The sequence below is a fragment of the Canis lupus genome, chromosome 12 (genome assembly GCF_003254725.2).
Source record: "Canis lupus dingo isolate Sandy chromosome 12, ASM325472v2, whole genome shotgun sequence".
Taxonomy (NCBI): domain Eukaryota; kingdom Metazoa; phylum Chordata; class Mammalia; order Carnivora; family Canidae; genus Canis; species Canis lupus.
The window spans coordinates 66884339-66907613 of NC_064254.1; the positions used below are offsets into that span (position 1 = coordinate 66884339).

General features: G+C 38.6%; 1 protein-coding gene across 4 annotated transcripts in view; it reads left to right on the top strand.

The window, feature by feature from the left end:
- Window positions 1-23275, top strand: part of FIG4 (FIG4 phosphoinositide 5-phosphatase) — a 124077-nt gene that overhangs the window by 80110 nt on the left and 20692 nt on the right. For all 4 annotated transcript variants that reach the window (XM_025444479.2, XM_025444478.3, XM_025444481.3 and 1 more), the window contains 3 exons: window positions 1110-1305; window positions 3585-3667; window positions 7081-7167. In XM_025444479.2, coding sequence (XP_025300264.1) covers window positions 1110-1305; window positions 3585-3667; window positions 7081-7167 — 366 coding nt within the window. The remainder of the gene's footprint in view (window positions 1-1109; window positions 1306-3584; window positions 3668-7080; window positions 7168-23275) is intronic.

The window sequence follows — 23275 nt, forward strand, 5'->3', positions numbered from 1 at the left end:
TATGGCTCTAAATAGCGGCATGTTAAGCCTTGAACTGAAAACTAAGGAATTTAAGAGATGTCCTCAGGAGTTCAGAATTCAAGAGGTTCCTGGAATAAATATGTACATGATCAACTACATTACTGTAGTTGATCAATTACAATTACAAATACAAGTTGATCAATTACATTTCGTAGCACAGAAATGCCATTGACTTTAATTTTTACTTTGTAGAAAGTCAGAAATTAGCTTATTTTCTAAAATATTTAATCCATGGTCAGACAGTATTGCATTTTCCTTTCTTAGAACATTTCAGAATATTACAGTATTTAATATTATATTAAATAATATTGTAATATTAAAATATTACAGTATTTAAGTCTTTTGTAGAAAGTAGTTTTTAAAGAGTGAAATATTAAAACTTTTTTCATAAAAGCCAAAAATATTCTATAAAATATTATCTGAGTTTTAAAAAGCAATATTCTTACTACTCTCATATTTGGAACTAAAAGTAAGTACTTTTATAAGTCTGGGTTTTTGGAGTTTTTTAACCCCCATCTATTCCCTACTATTAGCAGGAATGTCTAGCAAATATGGTTATGTACTGGTAACAATAATTTTAAATTTTGGTTTATGTTCATCAGTAGCTCAATACTATGGTACAAATCGTGAACTAATGCTGTGATTGATCAAATCATAGAATGAAAGGAAGTTTACATGGATTTGGCTATTGACTCTTCTTGAAACTTTTACAAATTATAGGTAGATAATTTTACTAATGTCACAAACATATAGTCTACAATTGCACCATAAATTTTGAAAATATTGATTTCAGTTACCAAAGGAAAGCACAGTAACCAGGTGGTAAGAAGACTTTTCTGCATTGGTTTACCCCTACTTACTGGTTTATTTTTTGAATTTACAACAGGATTTAAATTCATATAAGGTCAGTACATGTACATGGTAAAATGTTAAGGTTTTCTCTTATTCGTAACCTGAACCCAGAAACTAGTTTCTCACCCCCGTTTTCTTGTGCTTCACTAGGATTAAGATTTTGGACAGAGTCATACATAGTGACTGTCAATGGTTTGGTTTAAAGATGCTCTGTAGCAATGTTCATCTTTTTAAAGGAACAAGAGCAATAGAGAAGAAGCTGTATTACAGCGGAAAACAGCAGCCAGTGCCCCACCACCTCCCAGCGAGGAGGCTGTGTCCAGCAGCTCCGAGGATGACTCTGGGACTGACCGGGAAGAGGAGGGCTCTGTGTCTCAGCGTTCCACTCCAGTGAAGATGACGGACACGGGAGACAGTGCCAAAGTGACCGAGGTGTGCAGGATAGGTGTGACCTCGGGTCCAGCATGAGGCTTTGGAGAACAATCTCTAAAATTCTACTTTCTGTTAAAAGACTAGGAGTCAGAAAAGGTCACATTATCTCATGCACACTATTCTAATGTGTGGTATTTGAGGCACTATAGAGATGAATACTTTTTTTTTTGAATTGAAGTATGGGCAACAGACAATGTTACATTAGTTTTAGGTGTACAGCATAGTGATCCCACAACTCTCTACATTAGTCAGTGCTCACCATGATAAGTGTAGTCACACCTATGACCATACAGTGTTATTATAACATTATTGATTATATTCCCTCTGCTGTGATTTTCATCTCCATGACTTACTTATTTTATAACTAGAAGTTTGTACCCCTTAATTTCCTTTACCCATTATTCCCATGCTCTAACCCCCTCCTTTCTGTCAATCGCCACTTTGTTCTCTGTATTTATGAGTCTATTTCTGTTTGTTTTTTAGATTCCACATATAAGTGAAATCCTATGGTATTTGCCTTTCTCTGTCTGACTTATTTCATTTAGCATAATAACCTTCAGGTCTATCCATGTTGTGAAAAATGTCAAGAATTTCGTTCTTTTTTATGGCTGAGTAATATTCCAGTGTGTGTGTGTGTGTGTGTGTGTGTGTGTACCACATCTTCGATATCCATTTATCTATTGATGGACACTTAAGTTGCTTCCATATCTTGGCTATTGTAAATAATGCTTCATTAAACATAGGGGTGTGTATATCTTTTGAATTTGAATTGCTTTTGTCTTTTTTTAGGTAAATACTCAGTAGTGGAATTACTGTATCATGTGACATTTCTATTTTTAATTTTTTGAGGAACTCCATTCTGTTTTCCACAGTGGTTGCACTAATTTATATTCTCACCAACAGGGCATGATGGTTCCCTTTTCTCCACACTCTTGTCAACACTTGTATTTCTTGTCTTTTTGATACTAGCCATTGTGACTGGTGTAAGGTGATATCTCATTGTGGTTTTGATATGCATTTCCCTGATGATGAGTGATGTAGAGCATCTTTTCATGTGTCTGTTAGCCACCTGGATGTCTTCTTTGGAAGAATGTCTATTCAGGTCCTCTGCCTATCTTTTTAATCGGAAAATTTGTTCTTTAGGTGTTGAGTGTAGCTGTTCTTTATATATTTTGGATATTAATCCCTTGTTGGATATATCATCTCTTCTCCCATTTAGTAGGTTGCTTTTTTTTTTTTTTTTTTTTTTTTTTCTTCTGATGGTTTCCTTTGCTGTCCAAAAGCTTTTTATTTTGGTGTAGTCCCAATAGTTTTTTTTGCTTTTGTTTCTCTTGCCTGAGGGGATCTATCCATAAATATATTGGTGGGCTGACTGTCTGTTTTCTTTTAGGAGTTTTATGCTTTCAGATCTCACATTTAGATCATTAAGAGATTAATACATTTAGCATAGACATTATTGAAATAGTTTCATTTTGAAATAAAATTAGTGTTTTTATTCCCACGTAGAACAATAAATTTCTCAGCACTTCAGAATTTTTAAGAGAACCCTGTCCACTTTTGAGCAGCATATCCACCTGAGGTCCATTTATTTCCTTCCTTAGCACACTGTTGGAATGTGGGGTTTGGACCTGGGCCTCATAATCTTTGTATAGCCTGAGTGGGAAATTCACCCTGTTCAATCTGATTTACCAATATTAAGGAACATAAAAGGGAAGTAAACTTCAAAATAACCAAATGTAGCTTTAGGGAAATTTAATTTCCAGAAATAGCCAAAAGTCACAGAAATAGTTATGGCAAGTAAAATGTGATAATGTAAGAACTGAATTCATTATTCCAGGAGTTGGCAAAGTATTGCCAATGGTCAAAATCCAGCCCACTGCCTGATTTGTTGGCCCTCTCCCATGCCTATTTGTTTACATATCAGTATGCCTGCTTTGGCACTATAACAGCAGTGTGGAGTAGCTGCAGCGGAGATGGTATAACCCAAAGAACCTAAAATATTCACTATCTGGCCCTTTGCAGAAAAAGTCTTCTAATTCCTATACTATACAAAGGGAACTGGTAGTTATTTAATAGCTTTTTACTCTAAAACAAAGTATTTTTAGTGGAAACAAAATCAGATTTTTAAAAAAACCATTAACTGAGTTTATTGAATAGATTGAAGAGATATTGTGATTGCTTTTGTGGAAAATTTCACAGGCTCATGTTCTTCATCTTTGGAAATAATTAATATGCTCGATGTCTAAAAATTCTTCCTGGCTCTTTATTTGTAACCCTAGAATGTGGTCCAGCCCATGAAAGAAGTATATGGAATTAACCTCTCAGATGGTCTCTCAGAAGAGGATTTCTCCATTTACTCAAGGTAAACTACTTTTACGTGGAAATTAAGAAAAAAAATGCAAATGTATTATCACAATAACTTATATCTAGTATAACTTGAAAAAATGAAAATAGTCAACAATATAGAAAGACATGAATTCCACTTGGAATACAGTGGTAGTGTTTAGAAGGTCAAATTCTGAAATATTGATTTCTATTTGGAGTTAAAGCCTGATACTCTCAGTCCCCTCAATGATAAAAATTTATGATGTATCCATGTATTCTCACTGCCCATACATAAGCTGCAAACTGAAGTACACATACATTTCTGTATTCTTGCATCCACAAAATCTCAAGATCAGATAACATCTTACAAAATGAACCTGGGATATTGATGATTGAGGACCTTGCATTTGCGTTAGCTGTGGAGTGCTGGTGGGAGTGGTGGAAGAAGGAAGTGGTGATATAAGGGCATCAAGAGTCAGAATGTTCTAGACCATTATTAGACTAAGCTGAAAGAGGATCCACCAAAAGGTGTTCCCTGAGTATGTATACATAATTGTGTGTGTGTTTGTGTGTACATGTGTTTCTGAGAAGACTCACAGTTAATCAGATTTTCAAAAGAATCCCTCACCTGGAAATCTTCAAGAACCCACGATGACCACTGTAAACACTTCCTCAGCTTAATACATGCATTAAGAAGACCTAATTATTGCATGTGAATACCATTCCACTTCATTCACGTTTGGCTTACATAAACTCTGTGATATAAATGAGCTTTGATCCTGCATTCTTTTTTAAGGAGAGTATTTCATTTGTTGAATCCATCAAACTGGATATTGACAGCTTTTTACTCCAAGCTAGTAAGATCTGCTATAATATGTAAGATATAAAAATGTATAGCATCTCCTAACTGCAGAGGCACTGGTATGACCCCACATTACTGCCTTAACAGAAGCCAGTTTAGTCACCCAAAATTCAGCCTGGACACACAGGTGCACAGTCACTTATCCATCATAGCTGTCCCAGCAATATGGCTAAACTTCAGCATTTGAAGTGAGCCTTTGTAAGCCATATGGTCTGGAAGAATGAATTATCTGGGGTTAGTGACTGTCTAATACTACTTTGCTTGTTACAGGGAGCGGGGGGGTTTAGGCTCCTGTTAACTAAGCGAAAAGAAAGTGTCTCTTGCTTCAGGCATGACTTTCCTTTGGAGCCTTTTTAGCTCAGTCTGCCTCTGAGGCCCACTTTTAGTTATCCCTTCTCAGGGAGTGACATACAACCCTGTTTAGCCAGAGTATCGCTGGGAAACAGTCTAAGAAGGATATGAGGATAGGCGCATGGGTAGGGAGTACTGCAGGGGAGGAAGGAATCCATGTTCTGGAGTTCTGTACTTGATATCCTAAGAACAACACCTCCTCCTTTGATTTGTGTAACACTTTACAGTGTTTTATTTGTTCTTTAGACAACTGTGTAGTAGGCTGAAAGATATTATTATCCCTCTTTCTAGGCTAAGAGCACAGAAAGAGCCATTCAATGACTTATTCAGGAGCCCTTCCCTGGGCTTCATGGATATCTATGATTTTTGACCATGCAACCTCTTTATTCTCTTAATAATATCAGCTGCCCCTGCTTGTGAGGCAGGCCTGGGAGGAAGGGAAGAAACAGAGGTCTAGTCATCTCTTCCCCTCTCTGTGAGTAGTTCTTTTCTGTGGGCAGACTGCCCCCTCTGGCAACAGAAGCGCCTCCCCTCTCCATCTGTCATGGGCATTGCTATGGCAGGGGCAGCCACTCTCCATCAGTATGGGGGGTGTAGCTGTGCCAGGGGATGGCTATGGATGCTTAGGAACCGACTGGTACCCCTTCTGGCCCTAGCTGGGCCCTGGGGCTCTCCTGGTGCCTCCTCTGATCCAGAGAGCAGAGCTTCAAGGGCAGAGAGCCTATGTCATTCTGGCCTCCTCCCACTGCAGTCCTACACCCAGTTGGCTAGTATCCAGCAAAGATTGTGGGTGTAAAGACAGTGCCCTGGCCTGGCAGGCCTGTAGCAGCTCCCACGTGGGCAACCACAGAATGATGACAGGAGGAGAGATGCTCTAGAACTGGCAACTGTAACTTGTCTTCTAACTTCCTGTTCTCTTGCCTGTTTTTCCTACATTTGACCTCAACCACCTTCAAACTGCTGAAGATCTCTCAGTTTTGTAGTTTTGTTCTAATTGCATAGCCCTAGGCTCTATACCTTCCTCTGCCTTTAGCATTTCTGATATCTTTGGTTTGCGGTCTCAGCCAGACCCGGAGATGTTCTGCTTACCAACTCAGAGCCTCAGACCTACGGCAAATCTTCCTTTAAAAATAAAAAATTCTGACAGTGATTATGTACATGATTTAGGAAGTTGAAAGTTCTGTACTAGTAACAGGTGTCATGTGACACTCTTTCCCCAAAATGGATCAAAAATGTTTATTTGCTGAAGATCAAAATTGAAAAAATATAAGTTATTTGGAAGTTTCCCAATAGCGCCCTAACTACTTAGTAATTGGTAGTTTCTACGGCAATTTTTTTGATCTTTAAAAAAAAAGCTAATAAAAAAATAATGATACAAGTATCTATAATCATCAAAAGAAAATATTCGAATTTGTAGAAAAGTAGGAAAGGGATCAGCCCTTTAAACATGCCCCATAACCTCCCAGGGGCACATTAGAACACAATTACAAGCCCTGTCCCTGAGGGGACTACGGATGCCTGTAGCACAGACCACACTAGGACAAGTATGCACTTGAGGAATAAATAGCTGGTGGTCCTTGGCCCATTGGCCCATTGCTAAGTATCCTCCTGTCCTGTGGAGCTGGCTGGGGCAATTCCCTGATTCCCTGTGACTCTCAGCTTCAAGCATGAATTAGTGTTGTTCCAGGCTTCTCTAGGGAGGGGTGGTGTGGCAGTGGGGCTCCACAGGCACCCTCCTTCCCCATCCTTCACAGTTGAAAGTACTGGAGTGGCTAGAGTACACTTGGGGATTCTCGTGGTCCTAAGGAAACAGAGTCCATGTGCTGGGTTTTCAGCAGTGTCCCTGCTTTGGGAGATGGATCCCTGGCCTGATCCTGTTCTTTCTTTGTCATTTGTCTCACTGCAAAAGCCTCCCCTCATGTTCACCACTTCCTGCTGCAGGTAAGGCTTAGATAACTGAGGCTATGAAAGTTCATCTCCTTGGCTTCAGGAACACTGTGGTTCAAGTTCTCCATCGTGTTTAAGTAAACAGAGACACAGGATTCCCCCTCCTTCCTTTGTAACAAACCCACTGTAAAATCAGGCCCCCTTTTGTGTTGCATACGGCACTCTCGTGTGCTTTTCTGAAATAAGCAGACTGTTGTCCTGTGGAAGCTCATACCATCTCTGTGTAATCTACTGAATTTATTGCAAGTAGCCCCTTCTTTAGTTCACTTGTTATCCATTGTAACTTGTAGATTTGTTCAGCTGGGTCAAAGTCAACATAAACAAGACAGGAGCAGCCAGCAGCTCTGTTCCAGGTGCCCAGATGGTGTTATAAAACTGTAAGTATTAGATTAGACCTTTAAAAGATCTTTGTATTCATGTCATTTGTCGTACTTTTTTTTTTCAAACTCTTTAAGAAAATGATTCAGTTTGTCACCATATTAGTATAAGCCCTAAAGAATCTCCAAAAAAAGCTGGGTAGCTGTGGGGATGGGGAAGAGACCAGCAGCTTTGACTTGAAGTGTACCCTGTGGTGGGATTGGAGTTGGTGGCGGACTCTCTCCATAAACTCGGCTCTCCCGTGGGTAGAAGTGGGAGTGACAAAATAGTTCTGACCCTGGAGATAGGCTCCTCCAGTTCAATACAAGACCCTTGAGGGCAGTGATGAGTTTATCTCTTCCAGCTGTATATCCCCACTGGTTCTAATGGTGTGCTGTAAGTTAAACAGGTGTTTTAGTTAATTTTTAAACAGAATCAGGTTCATATCCTAGATCATAGCCTAGTATTTCTTTTTTTTTTAACCTTGATTAAGTAACTTAAGTGTTTATGGCTCAGTTTCCTCATCTGCAAAATGGGATGGTAGTAACACCTACTTTGTAGGAAGGTAGTAGGCTTAAATGCAGTAATGCGTTCAAAGTACTGAGAACAGTATTTGGAAAAAGTTCTCAGTAAGTTGTGATCAGTACCACCACCACCATCATCATCATCATCATCTTCATATTCATTTTCATCATTATTCTCTGCTTGTTGGGACCAAACAAAGTAAAGGTTGTGACCAGAAGCGGCTCCTGATGCCGTATACTCAGTTGAGTTTCTCCTAGAAAATGGATCCCTGTGGTTATTAAATGAGGTGGTATATATGTGAGGTGTCTAGATCAGCATCTGGCATATAGTTGACATTTAACAAATGTTCTCTTCCCTTAGAGCAACTTTATCAGTTCATTTAATAACTTTTTGATGAATACTGATTGCCTGACTTCTCTGTGTACTATATCCGCATGCTCCTGATTGGTAGTTAAGATGCTGTTGTATTAATGCAGGCAAAGACTGGAGTCTTAGAGAGTAGTGGCTGGGAGGAATTAGGAAATGGAATAGATTTGGGGAATGTTTAGGAGGTGAGATGGATACTGACTCATCATGGAGGGAGAGAAAGAAGGCCTTATCAAGAATAACCCTTAAATTTTTTGGTTTGTGTATCAGGTTTGATTGTTTGATTGATGCATTTATTCATGTAGCAGATAGGTATTGAGGACACCTGTGTTAGGACAATTCAAAGCTTTCATTTACTGAGGTAAGGCATGCCAAAGGACGATCTAGTTTGGATTTACAGTAGCATCCAGGTAGCCATGTGTAGAGGCAACTGGGTCAGGTGTTCTGGAACTTCTAGGATTATGCTAGGGATGGTCATTTCCTTCTGGGGATGTACATGTCTATAGATGATAATTAAAGCCACTGGCTAGGATGAGACCATCTAGGAAAAGAGAATAGAGTGAGAAAGCTCTTCAACTGAGTCTTCAGGGGATCTGAATCTAGCAGCTGAGACAGAGAGAAACCTCCCAGGGAGGCAGAGATAGCTAATCAGAGAGGGGGAAGGAATGGGATAGAGGTTTATCACAGCCTCCAGAAGGGTACTTATTCCTCCCTTCTCTCCCTGTCATTATTTTTTTCTTTTTCTCCTCTTTTTAAAAAATATATAAACTCCTATTAATTTAGAGACCATTTTTCCTTTCTTAAGTCTCATTAGCAAATGGAAGTTTGGGCTCCCAAATGAATTAAAATAAATGTGACCAGAAAAGGAAAGGAAAGTATTTAAATGTGTTAGTTTAAAAAAAAAGAAAAAGAAAAAAAAAGAAAAAACCTCTCTTAATTAACTAAATTGCATTATACACATTGATTATTCCATTAAAATAGTATGGCACAATTTGGGAAAAAAAGTGAATATAGCATACAAAATAAAAGTATTTTGTATTTTCCTCAATATTACACCACTTTGATCCACAATTGGCCTTGCAGTAATTACCTTTAAATTCTTTTCTTAAAATATTTAATATTTGCTTTTCTGGGTCCTAACCCATATGGAAACCTTATGGGTCTAAAATTTTTTTAATCTTTGCACTTAATTAGTAAAGAATCTAACATGAGTGTCTTTTTGCACAGCATCTTAAACAGGATATCAGAAAGCCTGATAGGTTCAGCATTGTGTCATCATGGCAACTGTCCAAGAGTGTTGTTGTAGTTGTTTTGGGTGTTTGTGTCTTTGTGTGTATTCATGGGAGCCTGACTTAACTTGAAATTCTCTAACTAGTTTCTTAAAATGTCAACTATTCATTTTTAGATTTTGAAAGCTATGCCAAGATCAAGAGCAATTAGATTTGTATGAAATTATTGAAATTCTTATCTTGTTATGTTTTAGGTTCTAATATATTTTAAAAACAGTAATAAGTTTAAGTTTATATACATACATGTCCACTCATTGTCAGATAATTTGCAGTCTTACCATTTTTTCTTGAAATCCTGAGGCAAACCAATATTCCTTTTCTAAATGTGAGGTAAATACAACACCAAATATAAAAAGTATTGACCATAAACAACTGACAAGGACCCAGTGTAGCTGGGGCCCCTGAAAGGGAGGTACTGAAACCTGGGTGGGGTAGCTGGACACTTTTCACCCAAGGTTCTGGGGACATTTCTTAGAAGTGGATGTTAAATCCAAACTGGTCAGTGTCTACACTGTTAGCCCAAATACTCTGTATTTGTAGCTGTATTTTGTTTGAATGTGACCCTGCCCTTTGACTCATACCACTCCTTGAGTGTATGGATGGTGACTAGAGAGAGATGACATCAGCCAACATTTACTGACACTCACTTAATACTTTACCTGAATTAACTCAATTCTCATAATAACCCTATGATCTTTCTATGATCTTCATTGTATAGATGGGGAAACTGAAACAGAGAAGTTGTGAAACTTGCTCAAGGTCAAACAGCTAGCAAGTGGAAGAACCAGGATTCAAACTCAGATAGGCTAGCTCCCCATCACTGAGCTATAAATGCCCAGAGTTACCAGCTGCTTTTATAACAACAGTGGTAGAAATACTGAGTAATTAGTGTGAACAGCCCTCACTTTCCTTTGATCCTCTGACCTCATCTGGGTTTGTAGACATCTCTGCATGCAGGCATAATGTTTCTGCTTTGCTAATATTGAATTTGTTTTCATATTTAAATATAATATTTAAAATTATTCTTTTTCCAATACCCAGCATATTGTCCCCAATGTAGACATACCTTGTAGGCAAGGATACTTTGCTTGACTCATAGGATGGTATAGAGGCCATTTACCCATTGTCAGAACAGCATTGCTGCTCTTTACAATTATTATCCTACTAAGGATAAGTTCCTAGAGGGCAGCCCATACAAAGAATAGTATGTTAAATTGCGTTCTCAGGAAATATTTGCTAAAATGTTCTGAATCTTGTCCCTACCCCATCCCTCCCATTACTCTCAGAGTCTGTATGAGGCCCCCTGAGCATCCCTGTGTAGAAGCCCACCTCACCAGCATCTCCCTAGTTTTCAGCCACCCTCCCAATGTCTCCTTTCTCTCCCTATCCTTGAACATTTTTTAGTTTTTCCCCCTATTCTGTTTCCTGCTTATAAATCCTCTGCCCTCCCCTACTTTGTTCCCTTCTGGCAGAAGAAAAAACTAAGCACACCAAATTTTTAGCTTTTTTTCTTCTTCTTCTTCTCCTCTGTTGTATTTACACTTGCACCTGTGACCAAATGCAGAGTGAAGAGGACCCGAGTGGAAGGACTGGTTGTGCCAGGGCAAGTGGGTTGTTGCGTGGCTCACCAGTGATTCACTGTATTCATGCAAGACCGACCTGTTTCCATTTTACACTCCTACCAGTTCTCTGGGAGTTTTTAAGCAACAAATGCCAATCAGTGTAGGTTAAAAAGAGCATGAACACACATATTATTAGTACCTTCTATTCTGTGGCTCACCTATTCCAGGAATATGTCTCACTGTGTAAAAACTACCTCTAAGAAATAGTTCAAAATATAATACGTAGAGTTTGGATGTTAATACTAACTTAGGGTTCTTCCAACACAGGATGAACCAAAATAAGGTAAATTTGTATGTTTACTCTTTTAGGACCATCAGGTTGAATTTATTCCCCAAGTCCATCTCATAGTAAGAAGCATTTACTGACTTTACGGTGAATGCCCCTCGGTAAGGGTTTCTGTTAGGGGACGCGCTTCACAAATCACAGGGTGCTTTTACACAGAGTTAGCGCACCTTTTCACACTGATGAGATGAGCACAGCACAGTGGCCATGATTCACTCCACTTTGTTTTCTTTTCATGAATCATTTTCAGTGATGTATTCCCTACTTACGAGGAGTCACTTTCTGGGGTCCCCCGCACTGATTTCATCTGGCCCTCTATAGACAATGCTCTCTGGTCTCTGCAGCGGGTGCAATATTTCCACTTTCGTGGACAACACTTGTTATCTTTCCTAAACACCCTGAGTACAGTCTTTAAAGGTTTAAGGATTTAGAGCATTTGGGAGGCAGTGATCAGTGATGAAGCAGCTAATTCCCTCCACAGGCAGGAGATGACAGTTGACAAGGAAACTAGTCTGTGACCTCTTGCTCACTCCAGAAGTGGCCATGACTGTCTCTTTTCCCCTTTCGTTCCTGTCTTTACTTTTCTGTCTTCTTCTTTACTCTCTTTGGCTTTTCCTTTTTATCTTTTCTATTCTTACATGATCCCTGTCTGTCTACTTTCTGCCCTTCTTTTACTTTTACCTTCCTCTCTCTCTGTCCATCTCCTCTCCCTCACCATCCTCTCTCTGTCCTTCCAGGATAGTTTTAGCTGTTTTGTTCAGATACAGTAATCTCTCCAAAACACAAGTTTCCTTCAGGTTTTTGTTTTTTTGTTTTTGTTTTTGTTTTTTTTTAGATTTTATTTATTTATTTGAGAGAGAAAGAGCACAAGCAGGGGGTGGAGAAGGGAAAGAGGGGAAGGGAGAAACAGATTCCCTGCTGAGCAGGGAGCCCCACGTGGGCTCAGACCTGGGACCTCAAGATCATGACCTCAGCTGAAGGCAGATGCTTAACTGACTGAGCCATCCAGGCACCCCTCTTTCGTGTATTTTAGAATAGTGCTTTTTAAACTGTAATTCTTGACTCATTCGTGGGCCATGAAACTGATCGAGTGGGCCTCCACACAATGAAATAAAATGAAACTGAACTGAATCCAAGAGAGAATTCTAGTGCATGGTGCAAAGTATAGTTGTCTTGTTAAGTGGAATTTTATTTCTCTGCATAAATACAGCTATATATTGGTTTGCTGTGCAAAGTGCATTTCTTATTTTCAATAATAGTCACAGATTGGATTTATATGAATGCACCTTTTCTGGAACCACATGAATTAAAAAACTTAGTTCAGTTCCCAGCATGTAGGCATTTAATAAATGTTGATTGAATCAATGTGTGTGTGTGTGTGTGTGTGTGTGTGTGTGTGTGTGTGTGAGTGAGTGATTTCTCTCGGGAATAATTAGAAACAGAGAAGTCAGGAAGAAAAGGAATCAGTAAGGGAAGAGAGTATTCTGTGGTCTGTCCATAGTGGGTAAAATAAATGTAGGCCTTGAAAAATATACACTTGTTATGTAAAATAAATCGAAAAGTAGGAGGGGCCCATTAGGGGAGGAGGTAGCAGGAAGCGGGAGCTGAAAGTCAGAATGAAAGTGCCATTAGATACATAAAGTGAATGTCTCTTGAATTGAATATTATCTACAATAGCATCTGCATACTATGTTAAGATAAATTTAATAGAACAAGGTGAGTTTGGTGAAACTCTTAGGGAGGGTATCCTGAAAGATTTCTAGCATATAAGGAATAATAAATGTAAATTTAATTGTAGATACTTTTGTTGTTAATTTAAGGTATCAAACTGTCTTTATTGTATATTTTTAAATTATATGTATTGCCAGTTTTATTTTGGTAACTCCCATTTACGGGTGCTTTCTCGGGTTCACATGCGGTCCTAAATACCCCCTTAATATGGATTTTGTTGTTGTTGTTGTTTTCAGAAACATAGCTCTTCTGTAAGGTAAGGTATACTTATCGTACACATAAGACATTAAAGGCATTAAATGGCAGATATTCAATGTATGCTCATTATGTGCCAGGTTAGGTGTTCCAAGTGCATAGTTGAATGGGATATAGTCCCTGCCTCTAAGGGTTTGCATTGACCTATGTAGGGTCAGTGTTTCTAGGTGGTAGGGAGGTGCTATGAAGATGTTAGCAGAGGAGGCTTTGGGGGTGTAGAGAAGAACCTAAATCCTTCAGAGATTCCCAGGCAGGCTTTATTCTCAGGCTAAATTTTAAGAGAAAGATGGGAGTTATTTGGTTAAAGAAGACTAAGAGGGCTCTGGGCAGAGGTTCAAGACCATGCACCACTTTTGGAGATCCATACGTAATTAATTAATTCTATGTCTAATGCAAGGGGATTGTCAATGAGAGACACAGGCAGGTAGGAACAAGATCAAGCAGAGATGGTGTGAGAGAGTGTGGCCCTTACCCTATAGGCCTATTTTAATCAGGGGAGTGATAGGCTTATATTTGCATTTTAGAAAGGTCGCTCTGGAAATAGCGTGGAGAATGGATTGGAGGCCGGGAGATAAATGACATATCAGTCAGAAACATCAGGACAAGAATTGGATGCAGTCTGCTATTGGCAGTTAAAATAAAGAAAGGATTATTTTGCAAAGGTGGAATCTATACAGCTTGGTAAAACTCGGTGCAGTGGATTGGGTGTGAGGAACATGTGAGAGGCTGTTTTCTAATTTTGTTGACTAAATCTAGGTCACTGGGATTGGGGATAGATGACAGATTTAAGTTTGGAGGCTAAAGTGTTTCATATATGACAGTAATAGCACATACAAGATGATTTGGTGCTCAAGAAGTTCTAGATTACAGAGAGTAGATAAGTTTAAGTTTGGGGGATTTTATTACTGTTTTTTTTTTTTTAAGATTTTATTTATTTATTCATGAGAGACACAGAGAGAAGCAGAGACATAGGCAGAGGGAGAAGCAGGCTCCATGCAGGGAGCCCCATGTGGGACTCGATCCCGGGACTCTAGGATCACACCCAAGGCCAAAGGCATCTAGACGCTCAACCGCTGAGCCACCCAGGTGTCACGAATTTTATTACTCTTGATTTAAAAAAACAAGCAAGTAAAATTTCTTTCTATAAACGAGTCCAAGTTAAATAGATAATATTATACATACTTAAAATTTTCTGGAGACCCATGTTCAGATTAGAGGGGGGAAAATTCTTCAATTGCTGATAGAGATGAAGAATTTATTATGGCTCTAAATGTATTTTTAGCCCATAAAACACTGTCTTACTTTGTATATGAGCAAGCAGGTCAGTCCTGGGGGAACAGATTTAGATATCTGATATGTAAAGGGGTATTACTCATTGGTTTTCTTTGCTCTGTATACAGGAATCACATTTTGTAACTGTTTAACCTTTTGCTATTTTGTTAGTTTACCAAATTACCATCAATTTTGTGTAAGGAAGGTGAGTGGGATGGTTTTGAGCAGATGGGATGATGATTGAGTCTCGTACTATGTCACCGTGGCTTCCTTTTGCACAGTGAGAATGTGTGCCCAGGTATGATGTATTCGTGGCCCCTGCCTTCTTTGATTATTATATATGAGAAGTCTTTGCAGTTAAGTTTTTGGTTGAAAGGCAAAAACACTTTGGATTTCATATTTAAACATAGCTGTACTATCCAGGATGTTAAGTCCTGATCATGTTTAATATTCACCAACAGGCATCAATAGTCTTTTAATATTATATAAATAATTTTTCTTATTTATCATTTTATATTATTACTCATTATCCTTATGGTCCTATGAAGAAATTTGAGGAATACTACCATGGAAATCAGTTACACTATGTTTTCATAATTAGAAGTCTGCTCATGTTTTATAAACATACTTCTGCCATTCCCTCCCCATTTTATGGGAACAGAAAGTCTTTGGTAACTAGAACTCAATATGTGGTATTTTTTTTAAATATTTATTTATTTGAGGGGGGAGAGAGAGAGAGAAAACGGGGGTGGCAGAGGCAGAGGGAGAGGGAGCAGGGGTCCCTAAGCAGACTGTGCTGATCACTGAGCCTGACGCAGGGCTAAATCTCACGACCTTGAGATCATGACCTGAGCCAAAACCAAGAGTTGAATGCACCACCCAGGTACTCCTAATATGTGGTATTTTTAATCTAAAATCAATCTAGGGATGGATGGCTGGCTCGGTTGGTGGAGCATTCGACTCTTGGTGTTGGGGTTGTGAGTTCAAGGCCCGTGTTGGGTGTAGAGAGTGCTTAAAAATAAAATCTTAAAAAAAAATTTTTTAAGTAAATAAATAAATAAATAAAAACACTGTGAGTTACTTGAGGGCACGGTGGATCTATTTTTGTATCCCCAGGCCCTAGGAGGATACCTGGTACACAGCAAGCATTAAATAAATTATAAATGAGGACTAGTCAATATTTGATAGTTGTTTTTTTTTTAACCTCTTTTAGGAATATCATGCAATAATTAAGTGTGAGGGAGAAATACCAGGGTTAACCAATTGAAGCAAATGGCAAGACAAATGATAGCTTTTTGTAAGTTTCTATTTGACTGTACACTTGACCCTTGAACAACATGGGGTTTAGGGGTACCAACGCTTCCTGCACTGAGCAGTCAGAAATCTGTATTTAACTGTGGACTCTCCCAAAGCTTAACTATTAATAGTCTACTGTTGACTGGAAGCCTTACTGATAACAAAAAGTCAAGTGACACATATTTGGTATGTTTTATATATTACATATTATATTCTTACAATAAAGTAAGCTGGAGAAAAGAAATTGTTAAGAAAATCAGAAGAAAAAGAAAATATATTTACAGTACTATACTGTATTTATTTTTTAAAAGTCTCCTGTAAGTGGACCTGCACAATTCAAATCCATGATGTTCAAGGATCACCTGTAGCTTATTTTCAGTTTTAGAGGTAGCACCTCAATCTTATCAGGTATCTCATGAGTTTTTCAGCTGACAAATATTGCTGTCTTGATTAGTTAACTTATACATTATATTAGTAAATAGACTAAAATAGGGCCATGATTTTCTTTTTTTATTTTATTTGGGTTTAGCTGTATTGAGGTATAATTGACATATAACATTGAATAAGTCTAAGGTGTACAATGTATTGATTTCATATATAGATATATATCATAAAATAATTACCACAATAAGGTTAGTTGTCACATCCATCACCCCTCATAGTGAGATCATACAGTATTTGTCTTTCTCTGTCTGACTTATTTCCCTTAGCATAATGCCCTCAGAGTTCATCCATGTTGTCACAAATGACAGAATTTCATCTTTTAATGGTTCAATAATATTCCATTACACACATATTTCATAAATATATACATCTCACATTTTTCTTTATTCCTCCATTGATAGCCATGTCTTAGCTCTTGTGAATAATGCTGTGATGAACATTGATAGGGGTGCAGATAACTCTTCAAGATAGTTCTTGGGGAGTCTAGCTAATGGTTTGTCTATTTTGTTAATCTTTTCAAAGAATCAGTACTTGATTTTGTGAGTCTTTTTAAAATTTTTCATATAGTCTCTCTCATTATTTCTGCTTAAATCTTTTTTTTTTTTTTTAGATTTTTATTTATTTATTCATGACAGAGAGAGAGAGAGAGAGAGAGAGAGAGGCAGTGACACAGGTAGAGGGAGAAGCAGGCTCCATGCAGGGAGCCCGACACGGGATCCTGAGTTTCTAGGACCATACCCCAGGCCAAAGGCGGCGCTAAACCGCTGGGCCACCGGGGCTGCCCTGCTTAAATCTTTATTATTTCCTTTCTTCTGCTAACTTTGGGCTTAATTTGTTCTTTTTTTTTTTTTTTTAAGATTTTTATCTATTCATGAGAGGCACAGAGAGAGAGGCAGAGACATAGGCAGAGGGAGAGGCAGGCTCTATCCCAGGACTCCAGGATCACGCCCTGAGCCAAAGGCAGACGCTCAACCACTGAGCTACCCAGGCGTCCCAATTTGTTTTTCTTTTAAGAACTCCTTAAGGTGTTAAGTTAATTAAGTTTAGTTGAGATCTTTCTTTTTTTCTTCATGAATATGTTTATCTCTATGAACTTTCCTCTCAGAACTGCTTTTGCTGCATCCCATAAGTTTTGGTATATTGTGTTTTCATTCTCATTTGTCTCATGCTATTATTTTTTATTTCTCTTTTGATCTCTTCTTTGATACATTGGTTGTTCATCAGTGTGTTGTTTAATTTACATGTATTTGTGAATTTTCCAATTTTCCTCCTGTTATTGATATATCTAGTTTCATTATATTGTAGTCAAAGATACTTGATAATAACTTCTGTCTTCTTGACTTTGTTGAGACTTATTTTATAGCTTAACTCATGATCTATCCTAAAGATGTTTTGTTGTATGCTTGAGAAGAATGTTTATTCTGTTGCTACTGGATGGAATATTCTATGTGTGTCTATATGTTCATTTGGTCTATAGTGTTTTCCAAATCTGCTATTTCCTTATTGACTCTGTGTCTGGATAATCTACCTGTTGTTGACACTGGGATATTAAAGTTCTCAGCTATTACTGTGTTGCTGTTTATTTCTTCTTCTAGTTCTGTGAGCTTTATATAGTTAAGTGCATAAGTATTTACAATTCTTATATCTTTGTGGTAAAATGACCCTGTTTACCATTATATAATTACTTTTCTTTGTCTCTTTTGACCATTTTTAACTTAAAGTCTATTTTGTCTAATAAAAGTATAGCTACCGCTGCTTTTTTTGGCTACAAAAAAGCAATTGATGTATCTTTTTTCCATCCCTTTGCTCTCAGTTTGTATGTGTCCTTAAGACTAACATGAGTCTCTTGTAGGCAGCATGTTGTTGGATCTTGCATTTTATCCATGTAGCCAGCCACTCTGTATCTTCTGATGGGAGAATTTAATCCAATTATGTCTAAAGTAATTGATGATAGGTAAAGACTTACTCTTGCCATTTTGTTCATTGCTTTCTGTTTTGTAGCTTCTTTGTTCCTTGCTTCTAAATTGTCTTCCCTTTGTGATATGATGACTTTTTGTAGTAGTATGCTGTAGCTCTTTTTGTTACCTATTTTAAACTGGTAATGACAACTTCAATAGCATACAGAAACTGTATACTTTAACATCTCTTTCCCTTTACATTTTAGGTTCCCGATGTTACAGTTTACATCTTTTATATTATATATCCAATAACAAATTACTGTAGTTATTTTTTTAGGCATTTATTTTTTTCACCTTTAAACTAGAGTTGAAAATGAATTACACACTACCATTACAATATTAGAGAATCTGACTTTGATTATATATTTACTATTACCAGTATTACACATTCATATGTTTTTGTGATATTAATTAGCATTGTTTTATTTCCACTGCCCACCGAGTCCCCCTTGCCAGACAGGGCCACCAGCTTGGCTATGCATATAAGCACAGGCACTGCCTAGGATCTCTGCTGGGGCACAGCTGCAAAGAGAAATGTGGTCTGCCAAAATTGAGTACTGGTTACTGTAAACCCTGCCTACCTTCTCTGCTTCTGATTCTCAGTGGTCAAGTCCTACAGATTTCCTGTGACCCCTGTGAGGCAAGATCCAAATGGGCCTCCTGGGAAGGACCCTGCAATGCTGGGGGAGCTGGATGTCCATTTCGGGATCTTTCTTCCTCCCACTGTAGAAACCATAGGCCCAGAGGGCCCCTCTTGGTACGGTGCTGTGCCCCTGGGAAGGGGCAATGTGATCAGAGTGTAGCCACTCCTCTTAGCCTTTCTAAGGTCATCCTTCTCAGTCTTTGTTTTCCAAGTGGGTGCTTCAGCATCATCCATGGGTTCTGAGATTTCACATTGCTGTCTTGTCTATGGATATTTGCCAGTTGGTCTTACAAAGGGGACTGAGGTCAGGAATGACCTATGTCACCACCTTGATCCATACTTTTCTGATTTTCAGTTCCCTGCTGCTACCAAATTGCAGAAGCTCTTCAAAAGAATTCCTTCCCCATATGTAACTAGCTCTTAGAGTCCCATGATCAGCATGCCTAGAATAGAACCATGACTTCTGATTTCCATTTGCCTGTTTTCAAATACATGAAGCTCTAAAAGTTTTGCTTTGTTTTTATATTTAACTTGCTCTTATAATCTTATGATTAAAAAAATCATGGCAGTTTGATCTCAGTTGAAAAGAATGAAAATTTTTCCATTTTTAAAAATATTTCCTCCCAAACCCATTTTCCATTAGCTTTTGAAAAACTCTCTAAGGTGGTTTACATCCATTAGTAAAGGGTCATGGTTTCTTTCTACTGTATGTGTGATATCACCAAAACACTAATTAAGCCCCAGAATATCTGGATAGAATGTATCCTATCCTTCTCCAGAAGTAAAAAGGGATTGGGACTATCTAGACTTTCTTAACCATTTTGTCTTACTCTGTATACTTGTGTTAGAAATTTGTTACTTAATGTTAAAATAAAGTCAACCACCACTGTACATCAAAGTAATATTTCTTTGAAAATAAAACTCTTTTAGGTGATTTCAAAAGATGAATAGCTAAATTGGTAGTTCCTTTATGATTTGGTTAGAAAACAGGAAAGTACATGGACTGCAGTTACTATGTTAGATACATTTCTTTTTAATAATAGAATAGAGCTAGGAAAAACATTCTGATAATCTCAGAAGAATCAGTAAATGTTTAACAGAAAAAGCAAAATTTAATTTAGGGTATCTTTTTGGGAACTCTAAATGAAATTGCTAGCATACCTCAGATGTATTATACGTTTGGTTCCAGACCACTTCAATAAAGCAATACTGCAATGAAGCAATTCAAATGAATTTTTTGTTTCCCAGTGCATATAAAAATTATGTTTAAACTACAGTGTAGTCTATTAAGTGTAAAATAGCATCATGTGTAAAAAAACAATGTGCAGACCTTAACTTAAAAATACTTTATTGTTAAAAAATGCTCACCTTTTAGCAAGTTATAATCTTTTTGCTGGTGTAGGGTTTTGTCTTGATTTTGGTGGCTGCTGACTTATCAGGTTATGGTTGCTGAAGGCTAGGGTGGCTCTGGCCATTTGCTTAAAATAAGACAACAATGAAGTCTTGCTGCATCGATGGACTCTTCCTCTCATGAACAATTTCTTGGTAGCATGAGATGCTGTTTGATAGCATTTTATCCACAATAGAACTTCTTTCTAAATTTGAGACAGTCCCCTCTAATCCTGTTGCTGCTTTATCAACTAACTATCAACTATATCATATTCTGAATCCTTTGTTGGCATTTCAACAGTCTTCGTGGCATCTTCATCAAGAGTAGATTGTTTCCATCTCAGGAAACCACTTCTTTGCTCATCCTTAAGAAGCAACTCCTCATGGACTAACATCTTCTCACAAGATTGCAGTAATTCAGTCCCATCTTCAGACGTCGCCTCTAATTCTACTTCTCTTGCTAATTGTACCACATCTGCAGTTACTCCCTCCACTAATCCTTGAGGTTTGGAATCAGCTTCTTGCAAACTTTTGTTAATGTCAGTATTGTGTTGTCACATCTCTATTGCAACCTAGCCTTTAAGAAACTTGTCAAGGGGCACCTGGCTGGCTCAGTCAGTTAACCATCTTTCTTGGGCCCAGGTCATGATCTCACAGTCCTGGGATCAAGCCCTGCCTCTGGTTCCTTGCTCAGCAGGGAGGCTGCCTCTCCCTCTCCCTCTGCCCTTCTTCTCCTCTATTATGCACTTGTAAACTCTCCCTCCCTCAAATAAATAAAATCTTTTAAAAAAATGTGTCAAGTTATGGTGCAATATCAAAAAAAACAGTCACAATTATCTGGAATGATTTATAAAATACTCCTTCATTTTCTAACTACATATCTCTGTGAGGTCAGAGTTTCTTCATATACTTCAACCAAAACCAACCTATCATGACAGATTCAGCCAGACACAGATTTAAGAATTCAGTTGTCTTATATTAAGACATTAGAGATCATGAACATGTCAAACATTACTTCCTTTGTCACGAACTTTCTTTTGTTTTGGAAAGTATAGTTATTTTTCATTAAAACATATTATGTTAACATTTAAGCGTATTAGGGTCCTCAGGAATGGTTTTAAGAGTGTCGAGGGATGGGATGCCTGGGTGGCTTAGTGGTTGAGTGTCTGTCTTTGGCTAGGGTCATGATCCCGGGGTCCTGGGTTGGAGTCCTACATCAGGATCCCTGTGAGGAGCCTGCTTTGCTCTCTGCCTATGTATCTGCCTCTCTTTGTGTTTCTCATAAATAAATAAATAAAATCTAAAAATAAAGGATAAGATGATTTATAATTTCACCTCACTGAAAGATTGTAGATAGGGTGGCTCCAGAATTGGTTGGCTGAGGAGCTTCATGGGATCGCTTCCTGGAAGCTTCTGGCTCCTATCCTCATTGTATCCGCATCTTCAGACTAGCGGTATCAAGACAGCCACAGCAGATCCAAGTGCCCCCATCAGACATGGTAGCGCCAAAAGGAGAAGATGGACATTTTCCCAGTATCTCCTCCTTAGCAGCAGGGAGCACCAGAACCTGGTAGGAGAACTTTTCCTCTTGCTTCCATGGCCAGGATTGGGTCACATCCAGTCCTGAAATGTGTCAGTGCCAAGGGTTGTGGGCTGACTGTGATTGGCTTGAAATCATCAGTTTGGGGAAGCCAGATATGAGGAAATCATCTACAATGGCTTAGTTATTAAAAACAAAAAAGCCCCTTGTGCCCCATAAGTTAACTGGAAGTTCATTTGCACAGGTGCCCAGTAAGAGAGGCAGCGTGAATCTGTGGCAGGTGTTCTAAGCCTGAGAAACAGGAGCCCTGGGGTCTGGTCCTGCATCTGGTACTCTTGAGGTCTGAATCCCCTGTCACAGCCTCACCTGGTAAAGTAGAGCACTAGTCCCAAGACCGTCTGCTTCACTGGTTCCTTCCTTCACTCACTCACTCCTTCATTCAGTAGCATTTATAGAGTGCTTACTCTATTGTGGAAGTCACAGGGTACAGATACGCACTAGGCGGTTGCCTGTTAACCACAACCATCTGTTCTTCCTCCGGCACTACATACACAATGAGAGCCCAAAGAGGAGTCAGATCCAAACTGGTTTTTCACTCGCAGAATAAACTGTTTAATGCCCTTGGCAAGGAGCCCTTGCCACAAAGCTCATTAGCAAAGAGTGACATCACGAGAGTTCTCTGTCATCTTATTAAAATGTAAAATTTATCCAGAAATGAGAATATAGAGCCATAATGATATGCTGATAAAGACAGGTCTTTGTCTCGGAGAAGATGCTCCTGGGCCTGGCCGGCTGTGACGGCTGCGGTTCACTCAGTCTCAGGGAGGCTGTGAGGCAGAGGAGCAGGTGTTAAGAGAACAGAAGGACGGTCATGAGAAATGAGACTGAGCTCTCTGAATACTCAAGGGCACTCTTACATTTTATTTCTCAGGTAAAACATCAGAAAGCTTTTACTGCTTTAAACCAAGTTGCTAAAATTTTACAGGCCTTCCTCGGACACGGTGTTGGTTCATTTTTCATGTCACATGAAGTGTTGAGATAGCTGTGAGTATTTATCTGGGAGAAGAGAATTAGGAGTCATGTGCTCACTCCCTCAAGGAATATATGAGCCACTATCAGGTGAAGCAGAGCTTTTTTAAGCTGCTTTAGGGACTAATAGGAGTGAAACATGGAGGAAGATCTAGGGTCACTGAAGAGAAAGATCTTTCCAACACGTAGAGCTCTCAGCAATGACATGTAAACATTCCATTATGAAAAATCGTGAGTTCTCCCTTTCCTGAGAGTGCTCAGGCAGGGGCTGGATAACCACCTGGCCTGCCAGCCATGCTGTGAAGAGGTGCTTCATTTGATCTAAGTGGGGACAGAGTGACTTGGAAGGAAGGTCATCTCTCAGATTCTATCATTATTATCATAGCGATAAGACCTCTGATGTATTGAGATCATTAGCAGTTTGAAACAGCGGGTGATTCATTTACTCATCAAATATTTATTAAGCACCTACTATGTGTTAGGCAC